Genomic DNA, 20,544 nt, shown 5'->3' on the forward strand with positions numbered 1-20,544 from the left:
TGGCTAGTAAATTTCCAGATGAAGCTCAGCCTGTCATGGTCCGAATGAGCGGCTGGTGTTTTTCTTTTCCTGGCTGTGTTTTTCCAGATCTGTCCCAGGCCAGAGCCCGGTCCACTCTCACCCACCTGCTGCTCATCAGCAGTAATCAGTGTGGCTGCATTTAAGCCCAGTGTCATGCAAAGGTAGGTATCCCTCCACTGGAAAATATTGATTTCCCTTGTGGCATCTTCCCTCCTGCTCACTTCACTACCACCTCAGGTCAGAACCATCTGCCGCTCACTCTGCTGACACGTCATGAAGCTCACAAAGCAGTTAAAAAATGGAGCGATGCCTCCTTTGTCCCTTTGTGTCTTTTTGTGTCACAGTATGACATCAGCTGTTGACGCTTCATTATTTCTTGTCTGCGCACCACACAAAATCTTACCCTGAAATGACTTCTTCAGTCTCAGCTCTGTCTTGGTCGTTGTGTCCTTGGGCAAGACACTTCATCTACTGGTGTTGGTCAGAGGGGCCGATGGCGCGATATGGCAGCCTCGCTTCTGTCAGTCTGCCCCAGGGCAGCTGTGGCTACAACCGTAGCTGCCTCCACCAGTGTGTGAATGTGAGAGTGAATGAATAGTGGCATTGTAAAGCGCTTTGAGGGCTATATAAATGCAATCCATTATTATTATTATTATTATTATTATCAGCTGACTGCAGGTTTCCCCAACCTTATAAACCAGGGGTCTAAAACATAAATGAGCTGTGGGCCACTGCAAGAAACTGCACAATGACAATAAAAAGCTCTAAGTCTCTAAGTCTAAGTCTTTCAGTCTCTCTGTTCCCCGTGTCTTAGTGTGTCTCTTGCATTTTGCTTTATTTTGATAGCCCGTTGTCCTGTCATCAGTGTTTTCAGTTTTGCTTCCTCTGGCTCATCATGTCTGATTAGTCCCAGCTGCATTTCTGCTTGTTTCTCATCTCCTTGTTATACTGCCTGTGTATTTAAGTCTTCAGTCTTTCTCTGTTCGTTGTCGTGTTCTCCACGTTAGCTGTGTGTTTAGTGAGTGTTTCATGGTCTCTTGTTTATGTGTAAGCATGAGTTCATTAGTTGCCAGAGTCTTTGTTTCTAGTTTACCTTATGCTTGATTCTTTTAGTTTAGGGTGAGTCTGCATAATAGCAGGAGGGTTTGCTTGAATTCAGAAACGTTAATGTAAAAGCAGCTCTGTTACTAGTTTACTTTTTGTCCAGGTGTATAGACTGGGAAGGTGATTTAAGACTTTCTTTATTGAACAGTGCTTCTTTAAGTGCTTAATGATTTGGTGAGCTGCCTCCATGTGGTTATGATACTGAAACAATGTTGTCCATGTTTATTCTTTATGCTCACAAGTTGTTCTGTTCCTTTCCTCAGATTTGATAACTAGTGTCCACTCTTAAACTGGTGGATTAGATTGACTTCTGTGATTATTAATTCTAAATTATTCTTAGACATTACAACAGGTCATCTAACTAATTAGATTGCTTTTGAGGTAACATTGTGATGTAAATCTCTGAATTGAGGTTTGCAAATGTGAAAAGGGTTGATGCATTTGCAAGCACCATATTCCATTAATATTAATTGCAAGGCACTGTATGCATGACATTATGACTGGGGATGATGAAACATTTCCCCCACTGAAAACTTCGAAACTCGATACGCAAACCATAAACCCTGGTTCTCTGCAAAGCTACGCAACCTGATGAAAATCAGAGACTCTGCCTTTAAGTCCAACAATAGAGAAGCTTAGACTACAGCCAGAGCAGACCTATCACGGGCCACCAAAGAGGCAAAGTGGCAGTATGCAGATAAGATCAACACACATTTCACAAGTACAAAGGACACTCGGCGCATGTGGCAGGGCATCCAAACAATCACGGGCTACAAGCCAACACCTCCGGCATGCAGCAGTGATCCCTCCCTGCCGGACCAACTAAATGACTTCTCTGCACATTTTGAAGCAGAGAACAAAGAGCCAGCAAGGAAGATGCCCCCCTCCCCCAATGACCAAGTACTCTGTCTGTCCACAGCAGATGTCAGGATAACACTTCGCAGAGTAAACCCGCGAAAGGCTGCAGGACCTGACAACATACCTGGCCGGGTGCTTTGGGAGTGTGCTGACCAGCTCGCAGGCATCCTCACCAACATCCTAAACACATCACTGAGCTCAGCTGTGGTACCTGCATGCCTCAAAACCACAAATCATCCCAGTGCCAAAGAAGTCCACTGTGTCCTGCCTCAATGACTACCGGCTGGTGACACTTACGCCCATCATCACTAAATGCTTTGAGAGGCTGGTACTGAGGCACATGAAATCTCAGCTTCCACTGAATCCGGACCTGCTACAGTTTGCTTATCACCAAAACCGCTCCACAGATATCTCATCTGCTCTTCACCTTTCTCACTCAGTGTGCTTAGCCCACTGCTGTTCACCCTGCTAACACATGACTGTACTGCACAGTACAGCTCAAATCACATCATCAAGTTTGCAGATGACACAACAGTGGTGGGTCTCATCACCAACAACGATGAGTCTGAATACAGAGAGGAGGTACAACACCTGGTGGACTGGTGTCAGAATAACAACCTGTCTCTAAATGTTCAGAAGACTAAAGAGATGGTTGGTAACTTCAGGAAGAGCTCAATGGCCCACACCCCACTGCACATCAACGGATCTGCTGTTGAGATGGTCAACAGTGTGAAGATCCTGACCTATCTGCAATCCAAATATTCTTACAAGAGGGCGCCAATACCCCCCAAAAAACCCTCTAACATGTATCTTTATGTAACAATGCAAAACTAAACAACAAATCAATGTAATCAGCAATATACAGGATTAAATGGCAATGAAAAATTTTTTCTTCCACATTTAGCCCAAATTACTTTCATGTTCTTCATACTGATTTATCCTTTTAAGTGTGTAACACATTTTAAAACGGTGCATGTTTGTACAACTCTTGAGATTATCTTCAAGAGAATTCCATATTTTTATACCTTTAACTGTCGGACACATTTGCCTTTGTGTGGTCTTAGCAAACTTATGCTTAAGTTCTCTGACTGCTAGGAGCCTCGAAGCACAGGTTGAGGAGTGGCAGCATTCTTACACTCATCAAACACCAAAAAATGTAGATGTAGTTTTAATTCATTTGAAAGCCAGAAAACTACAAAAACAGTTTTATTTGTTGTCATCGATCGTCCATCTGGGCCTTCGAGTTTCTGATTGTCATACTTTTATCTCATTTAGTGCTCAGTTCTGATAAAAATATTAATTGTAGATGATTTTAACATCCAGATGTTGAAAATCAGTGACAGTAGCCTTTACATTTAGAATAATGGATTACACATGAGGACTCATCACAGCAGGTGTCTTTCTGAAAGTGCTGTAACTACGTTTAAGGATCTGCTGTTAAAAAAAGTCTCAAATGAGAAGTGGTCATGGGCCGGCTGAGTCATCTGGATTTTTCCATGGTGTCCCTGTGGTCCCGCCTCTGGGCGGAGCCCTCGTTACTACACCTGTTATACTCACCTGTGGGAGATCCAGGCCAATCTGCAGGCAGTATTTAAGACTAGAAGAGGAATCAATCTGTTTCACCGTCCCCAACTGCAGCTTCTCCACACCTCCATTAACCAACCTCTCCCTCTGTTCATCGAACCCCCTCCAAACATTCACTGCTGTGCCTTAGTTTCACTGTCACTGTTACACACTGAAGGAGGACGAGGTTCATCCAGGTGCACACTGAGGTTTATTGCTCTGAAACACAGCAAAACAGCCGTTCTGTGTTACTGACGGCTTCTGGTACCATAACTGGCCTGTGGTACTTTTGTAAGGGATTACTGGGCCAGTCACTTATTTGTCAGAGTGACTGTCTGCCACCTACTGGTTACTGAGTTAAAGCAGACGACTCGTAAGCTGGAGAGGAAATGACGTGTCACAAATTTAGAGGATCATCATTTAGCCTGGAGAAATAGTTTGTTGCTTTATAAGAAAGCCCTCCACAAAGACAGAACATCTCACTACAACCCTAAGAACAACCCCAGGTTTCTCTTCAGCTCTGTAACCAGGCTGACAAACAGTCAGAGCTCTGTTGAGCCAACCATCCCTTTAACACAGAGGTGGGGGAACTCCAGGCCTCAGGTCCCGAAGGTTTTAGATGTGTCCTTGATCCAACACAGCTGATTTAAATGCTAAATGACCTCCTCAACATGTCTTAAAGTTCTCCAGAGGCCTGCTAATGAACTAATCATTTGATTCAGGTGTGCTGACCCAGGGCGTGTTATCTAAAACCACCAGGACACCGGGCCTTGGTACCTGGAGTTCCCCACCACTGCTTTGATGAGTAATGATTTCATGAACTTCTTTACAAATAAAATGTAACCATTACTGAAATAAAAAAGCCTAAAAGATTTTTTAGACTCTTTCTCTCTGATCTTTCTGAGTTAACTTCAATAATTACTTCCTCCAAACCATCAACGTGTCTTTTAGACCCCATTTCTACAAAACTGCTCAAAGAAGTCCTGCCATTGATTAATTCTTCGATCTTAAATATGATCAACTATCTCCAGTGTTGGGGAGTAACGGAATACATGTACCGCCGTTACGTATTTAAAATACAAAATATGAGTAACTGTATTCCGTTACAGTTACCGTTTAAAAAGGTGGTATTTAGAATACAGTTACTTTGTTGAAATAAATGGATTACACGGCGGTACTTCCCTGTTTCATATTGTGGCGGGTCAGGACTGTTTGGCTTTTGTTTGACAGCTACGTTCTGTTGTTCCAGGCACAGCGTCACGGTTGCCATGGTTACAGGGTGACGCTCTCTCTCTGCGTGTTTCCTGGGTGAGAGAGCGCCTGTTGTTGTTGTTGTGCTAAGCTAACAGGCAGAATGCTACAGGTATAGCTCTAAAGAATGTAGCATCATGGGCAGTGTAGTCCGTGCTGCAGGGAGAATGGACTGCCATACACGTTATGTGTCTGTGAGCGAGGGAGGGAGAAAAAGGAAAAGTACGAGCTGTCATCGAGCAGAAACGGGAGCTGGAAGCATGTAAATATAATAATAACCACTGCAGCCAAGAAGAGAGCCTGACGAGCCCAGCTGTAAGTAAGCTATTAAGACTCGACTGTACACCGTGTTCGTGTTTTCCTCTGAAACAATAAGTTCTGTTGGAGCAGCCTTTCAACGCCTCTCTCTGTCTCTGCTAGCAAAGTTGACCCAGACAACAAAGTAAAGCTAGTTTTCAGCTACGAGCCGACACAGAACCCACCGTATTAGCCAGAGGTCCCTTTACTACGGTTCGGAGCCGCGGACCTTCAGTAACAGTAATAAATCACAGCAATAGTACATTCATGTAGTTGTAAACAGCATGATAATATATTAAGTAATCCAAAGTATTCAGAATACGTTACTCTCATTGAGTAACGTAACGGAATACGTTACAGAATACATTTTGGGGCATGTAATCTGTAATCTGTAATGGAATACATTTTTAAAGTAACCTTCCCAACACTGACTATCTCTAATAATCAGCTATGTACCACAGGCCTTCAAGGTGGCTGCAGTTAAACCTTTACTCAAAAAGCATCTCTAGACCCAGCAGTCTTAGCTAATTATAGGCCAATCTCCAACCTTCCTTTCATATCAAAAATCCTTGAAAGAGTAGTTGTCAAACAGCTAACAGATCATCTGCAGAGGAATGGTTTATTTGAAGAGTTTCAGTCAGGTTTCAGAGTTCATCACAGCACAGAAACAGCTTTAGTGAAGGTTACAAATGATCTTCTTATGGCCTCTGACAGTGGACTCATCTCAGCCTTTGCTTCAATTAAGATGTTTCTTTAAATCTACAAAAGTTTCCTTTTCAAAAGATTTACTGACATAGTAAAGAAGTAGCTTGGGAACTCAGTAAGTATGAGCAACAATAGCTTAGGGACAGTTTCCACAATAAAGAGGATTTCATCATCTGCACTTCGTCAAAAAGCGCCGTATTAAAAAACAATTCAGCAGACCCTCAGAGTGCAAATACAAACTGTCTTCAGCTGTAGAGATACACTTCATGTACTTATCAACATTCAGTTTAGAGGTTTGCATTAGAGTGCTTTGGTGCTTGGGCCTCTTTTATTTAGCATGGTTATACCATTGTGAATTTAGCTATCATATGTTTGTCATGCAACTAAAAATTCGAAAATATATATTTTTTTAAATTAGTAACTTTGCAAATTTAGAAGAATTGTTTTCGGACAACATATGTGTCACATTTTAAACAGGGTTTGAATAATCAGCACTGACATACAGACAGACATTTATGCTCTGGGTATAACAGACATGCTTACCTTGTGAAAGGCCCTCGGATTTCTTGGAGCAGAGAAACAAACTGTATTGTTGCTTTTCTCTATTGCGTAAGCAGCGCCCGACTGTCAGAAACGCTCTGTGCGGGTAGCAAAGTCGGCTCCAACGCACATCCAGGAATCCGTGTGAAAGAAAGATGTTGCTGCAGCTAGGCTGAGGAAAATACTGTGTGTCTGATGGGGTGTTTTTATATAGGTGGACTTGGTTTCAGTTGGGCTCTGAGATGCAGATATAAAGAGCAGGTTGTAAAGAGAAAGGTGGAAAAACTATGTTGGTTCGGTTAGTCAGTAGGAGGTGTAATTGTCTGCCTGTAGAGATAAAGGTGTGGGGTGTAAGAAAATGTGAAAAACCTTTGGAGGTTCAGGTTTCAGTTGTCCTCTGACATGATAAGATAATGGAACTGTTTGTAATTTAAAAAAATGTGGAAACTATGGAACTACAGTTGGGATGTGTGCTGGGATGCTCTTGATAAGGGAGCCTCTTTTATTGTTTCATGACTTCTTTTGCTGACTGTTGGGGGCCTAACTGTAACCCCCTCTGTCTAACTGTTACAGAGTGTGACTAGGTGTGAATATGTGCTTTTAGAAGTATCACAAGAAAAGTTTATTTCTAAAGGGATACCTGTTATTTGTGGTGCTCTATTTAAAAACTATTAGCCTGTGAAACTATTAGAAAAGTGAAATCTTCCTAAACTAGCTAAATTAAATGCTGTGTGGGAATACACGGTTTTTAGAAGTATCACTGTTTATTTCTAAAGGGATACCTGTTATTTGTGGCACTCTGTTTGAAAACTATTTGCTCCTAAATAGCACTAAAGAAGAAGCAAAATGCTCCTAACTAGTTAAAATACCCCTAAACTGATTAAATTAAATCATCTATGTCTAAATAACAGAGCTCGCTGACTGATGGGGGCCTAACTGCAACCCCCTCTGTCTAACTGTTACTTGTGCTTTTTAGAAGTATCACAGTTTATTTCTAAAAGAATACATGTTGTTTGTGGTGCTCTATTTAAAACTATTAGCCTCTGTGTCTTTTCGGAGTGCTAAAGAAAAAAGTAAAATGCCCCTAAAGTAGTTAAATCATCTATGTGTAATCATCGAGTCTAACTGTTGCAGAGTGTTTGTGACTAGTAGATAATTATAGGACTAGTTGCATTAAAGGCACATTGGGGTTGATACAGTGCTAGTGTGGCTAAGTGTGAATATGTGCTTTTAGAAGTATCACAATTTATTTCTAAAGGGGTACCTGTTATTTGCAGGACTCTGTTTGAAACTATTTGCTCTGAAATAGCACTAAAGAAAAAGCAAAATGCTCCTAACTAGTTAAATTAAATCATCTATGTCTAAATAACAGAGCTCTGAGACCTATACAGTCCTTTAAAAAGAGTTTAATTAAAACACATAATGGTTTCATTAAATAAAACGCTATTAAACACATGTAAACTCATATGACCCCTGAACCCACATGCACGTACAAAAAGTCCGTTCACGCGCACGCGCACATGAACGCGGAGGGGGATAGGGGAGGGGGGAAAGAGGAAGTGGGGGGGGGGGCAAAAAAAGTACAGGTATATTACTACTAAGGTAGATATATAGGGTATATAGTTACATAGACATACAAGTCATCCAAAAATCCACCACAGAAGCAGAGAAACATATTTTGTACAGAGTTCCTGATGTTGGAGATCAGATTAGAATCCTGTAACGGATTCCTCTGTTATTGGCTTTTTTTAGTGAGCTATATTTTGCGCACAGAATCACAACTAAATGTTAATATAAGATCTGCAGTCAGAACCAAATGCTGTTTACCTGCCAATTGATAACCTGATCTTCCTCAATGATCAGCCTCTCATGATATCAGTGCTCCATGATCATGCACCTTTTACTAGAGTGTCTGTAAAATGCATTGGCTGATGGTTATAAACAGTTTATATCAGTTGTGTTGTAGTTTATGATGCTGACCACTGGAGGGCAGTGAACACAAAAACAGTTGTATCATTTTAATAAATCAAATAAAATAGAAGTTCAGATAAACAGCAGCCATCATATCAGCTGATTACACACCAAAATGTGAAAAAGCATCACAGCAATGATTCAGCAGCTCCTCTACGTTATAAACAGGTTTTATCTGTAAAACAAATCAAATTTATTCTGATCACTGTGAAAGATAAATGTGCAGCTGACTGTGACTCAGTACATATATATTGTTTTGCCTTTGTTAAATATTGCAGTGAGAGCGAGAGTGTGGAGCAGACACACAGCAGGGTCAGAGGTCAAATCCAGGACTCTGCATTTAGCCACATATGTGATCACCTGTTGAACCTGTGAGCTAAACTGGTGCCTGGATTCAGTCGTTTAGGAGAATTTACACACAGCACAGAGTCACTAAGCTTCATTTGAGTTTTACTGACCCAGAGCTTTTTCAAACACCTTCTCAGCATCTTCAGCGAGCTCACTGAGAATAAAATTCAGAAATTTGTAGGTTGTGGTGAAAGAGAGAACCATTGCTGCTGGGATTCCAATAAACGGAATGAATCTGGACACTTCCTCTGCTAGAATTAATGTAGCTACAGAACTAAGGTGGGTCAGAACCTCATGGACACGCTCTTTAGTTATTTCTGCTTTAGCCAGTGGTGAAATGATGACAGCACACAGATCAGCGTAGGGCACACCTGTTCTGGCAGAAAGTCTCTGCAAAGACGGGATATCGAGACCAAACGCATGAACATAATGTGTGACAACACCAACCAGCAAAGCAAGGTCAACAGCAATAGAAAGACCAGGAAGTGGAACAGCTGCTCCAGCTGCAGATCCAAGAGCGTAATATTTTATTTTGGACTGAAAAGCTTTGTTCTTCTTCCTGATGATCTCTGGGTTGATGTTGGGCATGACGAACAGCAGAGTGTCCCTCTTGTTTTTAGGAAGGTCTCTCTCTAAGGTCTGCTGCAAGAGATTGAAGTCATACAGGCGGAGCTCAAAGTTGGACACCAGGAAGACCTGTGGAGACTTGATGCCTAAATCTCTGAGTCCTGTTTCACATAAAGAATACAGTCACATTTATTAAAAAATAACAAATGATTTAAAAACATATGTTCTCAATATATTTAAAAAGTGAATCCATGAAGTGATCTCACTGAGCTGTAAGTGATCAGAAACTCACCTTGAACACAGTCGTCTCTGATCTCTGTCAGAGTTCTCTCTTCATTGAAGTCTCTCCTTCTTCTCTCAGCATTTATATCGTTGTCAATCTTTGAGCGAACAAAGTAGAACTTTTTCTTCATCTTCTTCATCTTCAGAGCGAGTTTCACGTCATTTTCCGTGAAGCGAGTCGCTGAGATGATGATGAAGAAGTCAAACTTCTCAAATCCAACAAGCTTCAGGTACTTCTTAGCTGGAAACTTGGTGGTGCCGATTCCGGGAAGATCCCATAACATAACATTGGGATAGTTTGGATGGGGGTACGGTGTGACCTCTATGGTGGTTTCTGTAACACCAGTAGGAGCAGCTCCCTCATCACCATTGGACAGCTCTCTGAAGGCGTTAACAAAGGTGGATTTACCAGAACCAGCTTCCCCTGTGATGGCGATATTTAGTGGAATAGTATTTTCTCTTTCTAAATATTCGTGAATCCTTGCAGCTGCTGCAGCATTGTTGTTGTTTTCCAGGTTTTCTCTAACTCCAGGAATTTCTTCAGGATGTGAATCACTTGGATCCTCCATGCTGATCCTGAAACAGAAGAAATTTTATTTTTATCTGTGACAACAGAATTGAAATTACAATATAAAAACATGCCTAATATATCAGATTTAACAGAACACTGTATGTTAAATAAAATAAATAAAATATGTCAAATAAAACTGAAACTGAACTGATGTTGTATTAAATGTTTTAAAATAACTTTGTATGTTTGTATTTCTGTTGGGAAAAACTGTCAAGCAGTTGAAATAGTCTGTGTAACGTGCAGGACTCAGAAACCCGAGGGAAAAAAGCTTAAAGGTGGTTTTCTTTAAACTAAAACAAAGTAAAAAAAAATATAATGGGTAACAAGACAAGGAAAATCAAGCCTTCAACTCAGCAAGGAAAAGGAGGACACAACCACGAGGAACAAAACGAACACAGTACAGACGCTAGTCTTTGACTTTATTTATTTTCTGCTGTGTTTTACTTGAATCTATTTGAAAGACTGAGTGTAAACACACAAAAAATATTTTATTTTATGTGCTGTAATGTGCAGAAAATAGGTTTAAATGTTAAACTAATTTCTTCCAGTCAGAGAATGTTGCATATAATTAAATTTTTGCTTGATGCATAAAGTTAAAAGATTAAAACTAATAAAACAAGTTTTAAAAAGAGACTTTTCCATTTGATTACATTTTGTATGATGATTATGTAGAAAAAGTAGAATTGGGCTGAAAGATCTATCACTTTATCACCTATTCAGGTTGGAAATCGTCTTTTTAAAAAGTAACTAAGTAATTAATTACTTTTGAAAATAAGTAATCAGTAAAGTAACAGGATTACTTTTTGGGGGAAGTAATCGGTAATTAGTTACTGATTACTTTTTTCAAGTAACTTGACCAACACTGGTCAACACACCTGAATCAAATGATTAGTTCATTACCAGGCCTCTGGAGAACTTCAGGACATATTTGCTGTGTCCGAATTCAGGGGAAGGATGCTCCGAAGGATTCTATCTACCTACGTATTTTAGGTAGTGTCCTTCGACGGCTAGGTAGGCAGGAAGTGAGCGGCTGTGGACAGCCTTTTTTTGTCATAGAAACTTGATTGGACAAACAATGAGTATACAACAAAACATGTGCTGTGGACAGCCTTCGAGCCTTTGTTCAAGTCCGCCCTTCCGTGTTTTTTCCGGTCGCTAGCGCCACAGAGTGAAAACTTTAAAATGGACCCAAAAATGTCACTCCCTTTATCTGTACATTTTTAATTCTCGATGAGCTAGAAAAACTTTATCGTCGACTATCAAAATAAAACAGAAAATAACAAACACTGCGACCAAGACTAAGAGACACGAGCTTGACATGGAAGAGGAAGACTCAACACATGGACATGATGGAGGAACAGAACGGCCTCATAAACAACCTCCCATTAACTTAATGCACTGATAACCAGAACATAACCAGATATCAAAAAGTCAGGATGTCAACAATACAGAAAACAGACCTTTCATTCAAAGACAATCAAAACTAAAAAACCCATAAACATCTCCAAAACTCCAAACCCAATGACCCAGAGACTGACAGAAATATGACATTCTCAGTTTTAACAGCGACTCATTAAGAAACTTATCCATGTAGTAGAAAAACTGTGCTGACCTACACTTTAACTGAAAATCCTGTGTACAACACAACTGTGTAACTCAAATGAAGGTTAAAAGGCAGTAAAATATCCACTGAGATGTTTTTATGAGAAAAAACAAGACAAAAAGTCCTAATCATGCAATATTACTACTTCACAGAAAATATTATTACATAACCCTGAAGCTTATATAACTTTAAAAAAGTACTCACTGCAGCTACTCGCTGGATTCTTCGTAATGTTAAATATTGAGAGCTGGAGCAGCAACACTGAAGTGTGGTTTTCAAAGTGAGTTCCAACAGATTTTATACATTCCAGCCACAGAGGCAAGTTTATACCTGCCCGTTTGTTTTTAAACAGTTTAAACCAGTTATATTGGTGTGTACCCAGGGTGGCTCTTTACAGTGGTGGCTCTTGTCACGTAAAGGAATGTTATTTTTCTGTCACTGTGTTATTGTTCACATGCACAATCATTATTTCATCATTACTTCATTAGTCTGCATCACTTATCATTGTCATTATTCGGTTATCATCCTTATTATCATGTATCATTTACCACTTAGTATATTGGCCAGAGCACGCGGAATCAAACACATTCACAGTAAGTCAAATAAGGACGCTGAACTTTCGGTGGCCGGGGCCCTATAATAAATCACACTTTCACACTCGAGTACACAGTTGATATGTTCGCAGACTATATATGGGAAACATCTGGTTTCAAGTCTGGGAAAGGGTTGTTGTTGTTCTGAAGAAGATGATGTCCAGGAATTGTTCTGACGTCATAAAGGCTATAAAGCTTTCTGTAAAACGGGCAGAAGAAAAGACCGGCTTCCCGCACTGTGTAATACGTGTGCGTTTAATAAATCACTTTTTGGACACCCCCTAGGACTCTGACTGCGCTTACTTTTCTTTCCAAATCAAAAGAACCATTACACTCTTTACAGTGGTGGCTCTCAAATTATTTTTCATGGTTCTCAAGCCACACTGTGACATCTCAAACAAATGTAGTCTTTGGCTTTAAGACACTAGTTAATATTAATAGATCCACAATCAGGAGAAGACTGAGCAACCATGGTGTGCATGGCAGAGGTATAAAGCGAACACGCTGCTCATCTGCAGAGGAATGGTTTATTTGAAGAGTTTCAGTCAGGTTTCAAATATGATCAGCTATCTCTAATAATCAGCTATGTACCACAGGCCTTCAAGCTGGCTGTAGTTAAACCTTTACTCAAAAAGCATCTCTAGACCCAGCAGTCTTAGCTAATTATAGGCCAATCTCCAACCTTCCTTTCATATCAAACATCCTTGAAAGAGTAGTTGTCAAACAGCTAACAGATCATCTGCAGAGGAATGGTTTATTTGAAGAGTTTCAGTCAGGTTTCAGAGCTCATCACAGCACAGAAACAGCTTTATTGAAGGTTACAAATGATCTTCTTATGGCCTCTGACAGTGGACTCATCTCTGTGCTTGTCCTTCTTGACCTTAGTGCAGCATTCGATACTGTTGACCATAATATCCTATTAGAGCGATTAGAACATGCTGTAGGTATTACAGGTATTGCACTGCAGTGGTTTGTATCATATCTATCTAATAGACTCCAATTTGTGCATGTAAATGGAGAGTCCTCTTCACACACTGAGGTTAATTATGGAGTTCCACAGGGTTCAGTGCTAGGACCAATTCTGTTTACATTATACATGCTTCCCCTAGGCAGCATCATTAGAAGACATAGCATACATTTTCACTGCTATGCAGATGACACCCAGCTCTATCTGTCCATGAAGCCAGATAACACACACCAATGAGTTAAACTGCAGGAATGTCTTAAAGACATAAAGACCTGCATGGCCGCTAACTTTCTGCTTCTTAATTCAGATAAAACTGAGGTTATTGTACTCGGCGCTGAAAAGCTTAGAAATATGGTATCTAAGCAGATTCTTACTCTGGATGGCATTACCTTGGCCTCCAGTAACACTGTGAGGAACCTTGGAGTCATTTTTGACCAGGACATGTCCTTCAACGCACATATTAAACAAATATGTAAGACTGCGTTCTTCCATTTGCGCAACATCTCTAAAATTAGAAATATCCTGTCTCAGAGTGACGCTGAAAAACTAGTTCATGCATTTATTACTTCCAGGCTGGACTACTGCAATTCATTATTATCAGGATGTCCAAAAAACTCACTGAAAAGCCTTCAGTTAATCCAAAATGCTGCAGCAAGAGTCCTGACAGGGACTAGAAAGAGAGAGCAGATTTCTCCTGTTTTGGCTTCCTGTTAAATCCAGAATTCAAAATCCTGCTGCTCACATACAAGGTCTTAAATAATCAGGCCCCATCTTATCTTAATGACCTTGTAGTACCATATCACCCTATTAGAGCACTTCGCTCTCGCTCTGCAGGCCTACTTGTTGTTCCTAGAGTATTTAAAAGTAGAATGGGAGGCAGAGCCTTCAGTTTTCAGGCCCCTCTTCTGTGGAACCAGCTTCCAGTTTGGATTCAGGAGACAGACACTATCTCTACTTTCAAGATTAGGCTTCAAACTTTGCTAAATGTGACAGAGCTACACCATCCTGGGCCAGAGACAGCTGATCTGGGCGCATACACGCACCACCACTATTAGTTTCTACAATTATCGTGGCTGCGCGTCTTTTGGTCGACCAGGAAGATAAACAAAAAGGGGTGAGAGGTATATTTTGAGCTTCACAGAGGGTGGCCAACATATTTTTTTTGCTTACCTTTCATAAAGCCGGTCGCGTAGACTCTTTGTGATCGCCGATTATGTGAGTGGTCATGCAAGCCGATGGTATGGTGTTCCGGGGTTCAATTAGTGGGTTCGCGCATGCTTGAAAGGTCACGTGAACTGCATTATTTTTGCTTGTGTTATTTTTGTTATTGTAAAACACTGTAGGCTGCCTGGAAATGGCAATAAATGTCTGTATATACATATATATCTATTGTAGGAATACAGCTGGAAATAAGCTGAGGAAAAAAGAGTGTTTTCCGAAAAGAAATGATAAAGGGATGACTATTATACCTAGTGGGAGGGGCAATGGGGTATAAAAGGAGGCTGTCAGGGCCTACCTGGGCATTCAGTGATGGGTAACATGCGGACTGGCTCAGCCATTTGTGTTTTGTATATAGATGCTTTTTTGTTTTGAATTAAGTTGTTCGTTTTCTTTGTAAATAATCTTTTGTGCACCTGGGAGGCTGGCAGAATAAACTATCCACACTGAATGCTTTCTGACTACACCTGCATTTGTTCAGGAGAAGCTTAGGAGAGGACCCCGCGACACTAAAGCATATAGTTAGGGCTGGACCAGGTGACCCTGAATCCTCCCTTAGTTATGCTGCAATAGACGTAGGCTGCCGGGGATTCCCATGATGCATTGAGTTTTTCCTTTCCAGTCACCTTTCTCACTCACTATGTGTTAACAGACCTCTCTGTATTGAATCATACCTGTTATTAACCTCTGTCTCTCTTCCACAGCATGTCTTCATCCTGTCTTCCTTCTCTCACCCCAACCAATCACAGCAGATGGCCCCGCCCCTCCCTGAGCCTGGTTCTGCCGGAGGTTTCTTCCTGTTAAAAGGGAGTTTTTCCTTAACACTGTCGCTAAAGTGCTGCTCATAGGGGGTCATATGATTGTTGGGTTTTTCTCTGTATCTATTATTGTACGATCTACTTTACAGTATAAAGCGCCTTGAAGCGACTGTTGTTGTGATTTGGCGCTGTGTAAATAAAATTGAATTGAATTACAGGTTTAGCATCCTTAGCTTGGAACAAACTGCAGAACAACTGGAAAATGACTGAATTCATTTCATTAAGTGATTTTAATTCAAAACTAGGAATCCTTGAGGCCAAGTCCATAACATGAAACTGTTTCTGTCATGGTCCTGGGTCTTTTGGGTTTTTTGTGCTCTTGTGTTTTGTTAAGCCAGATACGAGTCCTGAACGCCACACAGGCATTCGTAGGAAATCATGGTCAACTTGTGTATGTGTATCGTTTTTAACATTGTAAAAGATGTAAAATTTAGATGTGATGAGAATAATAAACAAATGAAATCCAGCATTGTTAGAAAGCCCACTGTTTACACGTTATTTGCTTGGTTGAAGTGTTGTGGTTTGTCGATAGATAGTGTTTGCGCTGTGGAATTTGATATGTCCTACGTCATTGAACTCACCACGTCTATGCTGACGCTCCTTGAATGCACCACTCTGTGCCGTGTGCTGCTAGTCTGCCTTTGTAGCTGCTGATAGCCAGCATTTTTCCTTGTGTCTTCTCACCAGTATCTCGTGGGTTTTGGTTTATTGCTGTGTGTGAATGCCAGAAGGTGGGTTCTGTTTACATGATGTTGTGTATGTCAGCTGCTATTGTGTGCATTTGTTCCCTCGTGGCTATGCTAATGTTATCCTATGCTAATACGCTAATATGCTATGTAAGCTACTAAGCTAGTTAATGCTAATTATAAATCTTGTGTAATTGTTGAAGTTGTTATAGATGTGAGTGTTGAATACAGTTCCTTGTGCTATCTCTGTGCTAGAATAATGTCTAGACATGTTGAATGTTTTATGTGTGCTGTACTGATAGTTGCTTTATGTATCATTACTACAGACCACAGCTGAATAAATCTCCTAAACTTGGAAGCTGCCTCCGTGTTCTTTAACCGGAACACACCCACCATACCTTGCCGCTCTAAATCAAATCAGCTAAACTCCCGGAGACAACATTCTCTCCATTTTAAGCGTATTACTGCGTCATGTCATTTATTTCTTTTGCATCACACAGAATCCATGTCATTTCATTTACATTATACAGAATTCTATTATTGTGATGTATTTTGGTTGTAGTTTTCTAGCTCTTTGGTTTTTGGTTCTGTTCTTCCTCAGTTTAGTGTTCAGTCATTCCTGCACATGTGTTCCTCTGTGTAAAGTCTGAGTTTCTTAGTCTGTGTCTTTGCATGTGTCAGTTCCTGTTTTATTTTGAAGGTCAGTGTTTTAGGTTATTATATTGTGTTTTACTTCCCCCAGTCTCATCACCTCTGATTTCCCCCAGCTGTGTCTCCCTCCTGTCTCCCAGTCCCTGATTGCCCTGTGTGCATTTAAGCCCTGTGTTTTCTACTGTGCGTTGCTGGTTCATCTGTGTGACTCCCTGCATCTCCGTTTGTGTCTTAAGTAGTGATGAGTAGATGAGGCCTCGTGAAGCGTTTCAGCACATTCCCCAAACTGTATCGATACTGTGTCGACACAGTTTTGCTGTTTTGCTCCATACTGACACCTGCTGGACCTTAATATCATTGCAGGCAACTTACTTGAGACTCACAACAGACACTGATTCAATGACCTAGTCATACTTGTACACTGTAAGGTGTTGTACTTTCCATGGAATCATTTTATATCTTTTATATTACAAATATTGTAGACATCTTTAAAATATATTGTGAATGACATTAAGTGAAAATTAAAATGAAATTATTGTGAATATAATATTACCCATTTGACTCAGAGTTTATTATAAATTTCTATTCAGAAAAATAAGTTTATCCAATGTTTTAGCATTCAGTTTTTTGACACCAATTCCACAGCTTTGGAAAACTCACAGGCACAGATGAAGCTGGGGTACACAAGCTGTAAAGGCAGGTGGAAAAGGTTCTGATAAGATGTCTTCCTGTTCCCCCAGTACGTTAAACGATCCTCTGATCGTGGAATGTTTCTCTCCGACACTCTCCACAATACTAAGGGGTTGGCAGTCCTTTATAATAAAATTCAGGACTGCCTGGTCCAGAGCAGTCTTCCTAGATGGTTGATTTCAAAATAATAAAACACACGTTAGTAAAAAAAAAAAAAATGACGATAAAGCTGTTCAGTGTCTATATAGGCCTACCTGTGTTCATTCTCTGTGTGTTTGTCTCATTTTCATGTTTGGCTCTGTAACGTCTAAACACTGAGGAGGTGCTTTTGTTTGTGTAAGAAAGCTCCACAGAACAGATGCAACATTTAATCTGCATAAATGAAATAAATAATTTACACTTCAAGTCACATTGCTGTTAGATTACACTGAAACAAAAACTATTATATTATATTATTGGCAGTTAAAAGATCAAAATGATCCCACACAGCAGAAACATTTCTTTTTCTTTCAGGCTCCATTTTGTTATAGAGAGATGTTTTATTTATCTTTGCGAGAGTAATTTTGTGGGGTTTTTGGCAGCGACTCATTCCGTTGCCAGATGCGGATGCGGTACCTTTTAAACACAGTTTGGCGCGTTGGCAATGAGCGAGACAGCAGCTGTATCGATCACGTGACTTTTTCTTAAAGCGACGCACGCACCGATACAGGCTTCGCTAGGTGGGCTTGTGGGCTCAGTGTTGCAGGACCCATCACTAGTCTTAAGGTTTCAGGTTTGTTTTATTCTTAGTTTTCCCAGTTTGGGTTTTGTCAGTTCTGTTCTCGCCACCCTCGCCTTTTGTTGTGTGTCATCCTCAGTGTTGGGTAAGTTACTTTAAAATAGTAACTTAGTTACATTACTAGTTACTTCTATCAAAAGTAACTCAGTTACTCCAAGTTACTCGTTACTTTCAAAGTAACTAGTTACTAGGGAAAGTAACTTTGGTTTTACTCAGAATTCTCTTGTTAATGTGTTGCTTCCATAACTTTGCCAGTCTTCTAGCTTGCTTACTTGCCACAGTGCACTGTGCCACCTACCAATAGAAAGGAAAAGATAATGTGCATATTTCCACGAGAGAAATCCCACACCTGGACCGTCGTTGACTGCTGCCATGATTCTAGCCTACGTCACAGCGTCATGTGCGCCTTTTACATCCAACACAAAAACTGCAGTCGTGGTGCTTTGATTGTACTCAGAACTCAGAAATTCTGCCTTCTGAATAGGAAGATGTAGGTAACACCAGACTGCAGATGAGCTGCATACAGGGCTGGACTGGGACAAAAAATTGGCCCGGGCATTAAAACTAGAGACTGGCCCACCATTATAGGAAAAATCATAAAGCCTTTGAATGAAAACAAACGCTGTTGTGACAGTGATGTTCACTGTTTTGATGCATCAATCGTTTGTTGTAAGATTCAGATAATTATTTTTTAAAAGCGAGACATTTTAAATGAGAATAAGAAAGAAAAGTATTTCTTTGTGCCCCCCTCTCCCTGTTAATGCCCTACCTGCCCCCCCTGGCAAAACTTTGCTAGATCCGCACCTGCACAGTTACCAGCTGTCAGCTACCTAAAAAGGATCCTGGGGTTATCTGTCTCTCAGAAACAGTTCATAACTTCCCTTCAACTCATTCATGTCACCTAAAAGGTAAACCTGTTTCTCCATCACCTGTTCAGCTCTGATGATTCAGTAAGGACATCTCCTGGTTTCATCTTCATGTTTCCCTCTCACCAGATAACCAAACCGACATCATGACCAGCAGCTTTTTTACAGCTGTGGCTCCAGCAAACATCAGCTGATACTAGAAATTAATATTAAATAAGTTCTAACAACAGCTGATCAAGCTTAAACGTGCGGCTGTTGTTTAGCGCGACATCGGCTGGTTTCTTCTTTCTGGCGCAAAGTGGGCGATAAACAAGCAAGAGAGCCGATCAGCTGATCATTGATCAGTTTTCATGATTGAAGTAGAAACAGGAGAGGGAGGGGGGAGAATGAGAGAAGAAGAGGCAGCTGCGGCGTAAAGACACAGAATAACTCCAGCTTTGTGTCTTTTTCAATGTAGCTGAATTACGGGACAAACTGTTCCTTTTCACCTCAATAAGAAACGCGTAATATTTTCTCTGAATACCAGACGGGACGGTTGGCAACTCTAATAACTTATGAACAAAATAAAGTTCAACATTAACTTCATAGCACCCACCCAGCTGTATAGAAACTCCGTCATGCTAGCTAGTACGCAGTACGGAAAAAGTCAGAATAACGAAAATAAACTCCACCTAAACTTGGTTTATATCTGACCCAGATAGACTGCAGGTCATAACTTCTTACCTGAAGTTCAGTTCACACTTGGACCGGCGGCCGCCTCGGGTCTCTTTTCCTTCTGCGTCCCCTTTCCCTCATCCACCTGCTGCCTCCACCACTTGCTAATGTTACAGAATCTGTGGAAGCTCCGCGATAGCCACCACACGAAGTAACGAGTAACGACCCTATCTAAATCCCAGTAACGACTAACGCGTTCCTGATTTTGGCATAATAACTAGTTACCGTGCTCGTTACCACAATAATAACGTAGTTACTGTAACTGTTAGTCCCAACACTGGTCATCCTCCTCAATAAAGCTCACTCACATCAGCAGTGCTGCATTTTGGGTCCTTTAATAATTCCCACATGGCTTGCCTCGCAAACCGTGACAGTTTCAAATAGATTGTTTGTCATTTTAATTGAATTTTATTTTTTATTTTTATTCTAATTTTTTTTTTTTTGCATGTGTTCTCTTGCTGCCTGTGTTTGTGTAATTTTTGTTTTGCTGCCTATCTTGACCAGATATCCCTTGAAAAAGAGGTTTTCAATCTCAATGGGATCTTCCTGGTTAAATAAAAAAATAAAAAAAACACTGAAGATTGGCTCTAAGAGTTTCACTGTTGACAGTTTCAGATCTAGAGTGTGCCTTTTCTCTCCAACGATGTGAATAAAATCAGCATTAGCTCAGAGTAGGTTAGTTAAGTATAATTCAAGTTATTATAATCATTTTGTTTTATTGATATTTTTTATTCTGGTTTTGCTAAACTGCTTTAATACAATATCCTGCAATTAAGGTCTACATTGTTTCAGTTTTTAACTTAATAGTATTAGTTGTAGTGTAAATAGCTCTTAGATGTTACTCCAGCTTTTTAAAATGTAAGTCTCTTGGGGCCGACTGTC

The 20,544-nt window shown here is 40.5% G+C and overlaps 2 protein-coding genes and 1 long non-coding RNA gene across 4 annotated transcripts in view; 2 read left to right on the top strand and 1 right to left on the bottom strand.

The window, feature by feature from the left end:
• The window catches only part of LOC146495626 (interferon-induced very large GTPase 1-like), a 46,680-nt gene that overhangs the window by 11,298 nt on the left and 14,838 nt on the right, over positions 1-20,544 (top strand). The gene's annotated exons all lie outside the window — the stretch shown is intronic.
• Positions 8,487-10,107, bottom strand: LOC146495627 (interferon-inducible GTPase 5-like). Its single transcript, XM_085142696.1, has 2 exons — positions 9,518-10,107; positions 8,487-9,386 (listed from the first exon to the last, which is right to left on the bottom strand). The coding sequence occupies exons 1-2, from the start codon at positions 10,074-10,076 to the stop codon at positions 8,761-8,763; spliced, it is 1,185 nt and encodes a 394-aa protein (XP_084998822.1). The 5' UTR covers positions 10,077-10,107; the 3' UTR covers positions 8,487-8,760.
• Positions 14,354-16,321, top strand: LOC146495628 (uncharacterized). Its single transcript, XR_014871135.1, has 2 exons — positions 14,354-16,008; positions 16,290-16,321. It is a non-coding gene; the product is annotated as an uncharacterized LOC146495628 (long non-coding RNA).

The sequence above is a fragment of the Neolamprologus multifasciatus genome, chromosome 19 (assembly GCF_963576455.1).
Source record: "Neolamprologus multifasciatus chromosome 19, fNeoMul1.2, whole genome shotgun sequence".
NCBI classification, from domain to species: domain Eukaryota; kingdom Metazoa; phylum Chordata; class Actinopteri; order Cichliformes; family Cichlidae; genus Neolamprologus; species Neolamprologus multifasciatus.

Coding starts and splice junctions, on each gene's coding strand:
- LOC146495627 (XM_085142696.1), bottom strand. CDS start 10,076: ATGGAGGATCCAAGTGATTCACATCCTGAAGAAATTCCTGGAGTTAGA. Junction 9,387..9,517: donor CAGAGACGACTGTGTTCAAG/GTGAGTTTCTGA, acceptor TATGTGAAACAG/GACTCAGAGATTTAGGCATC.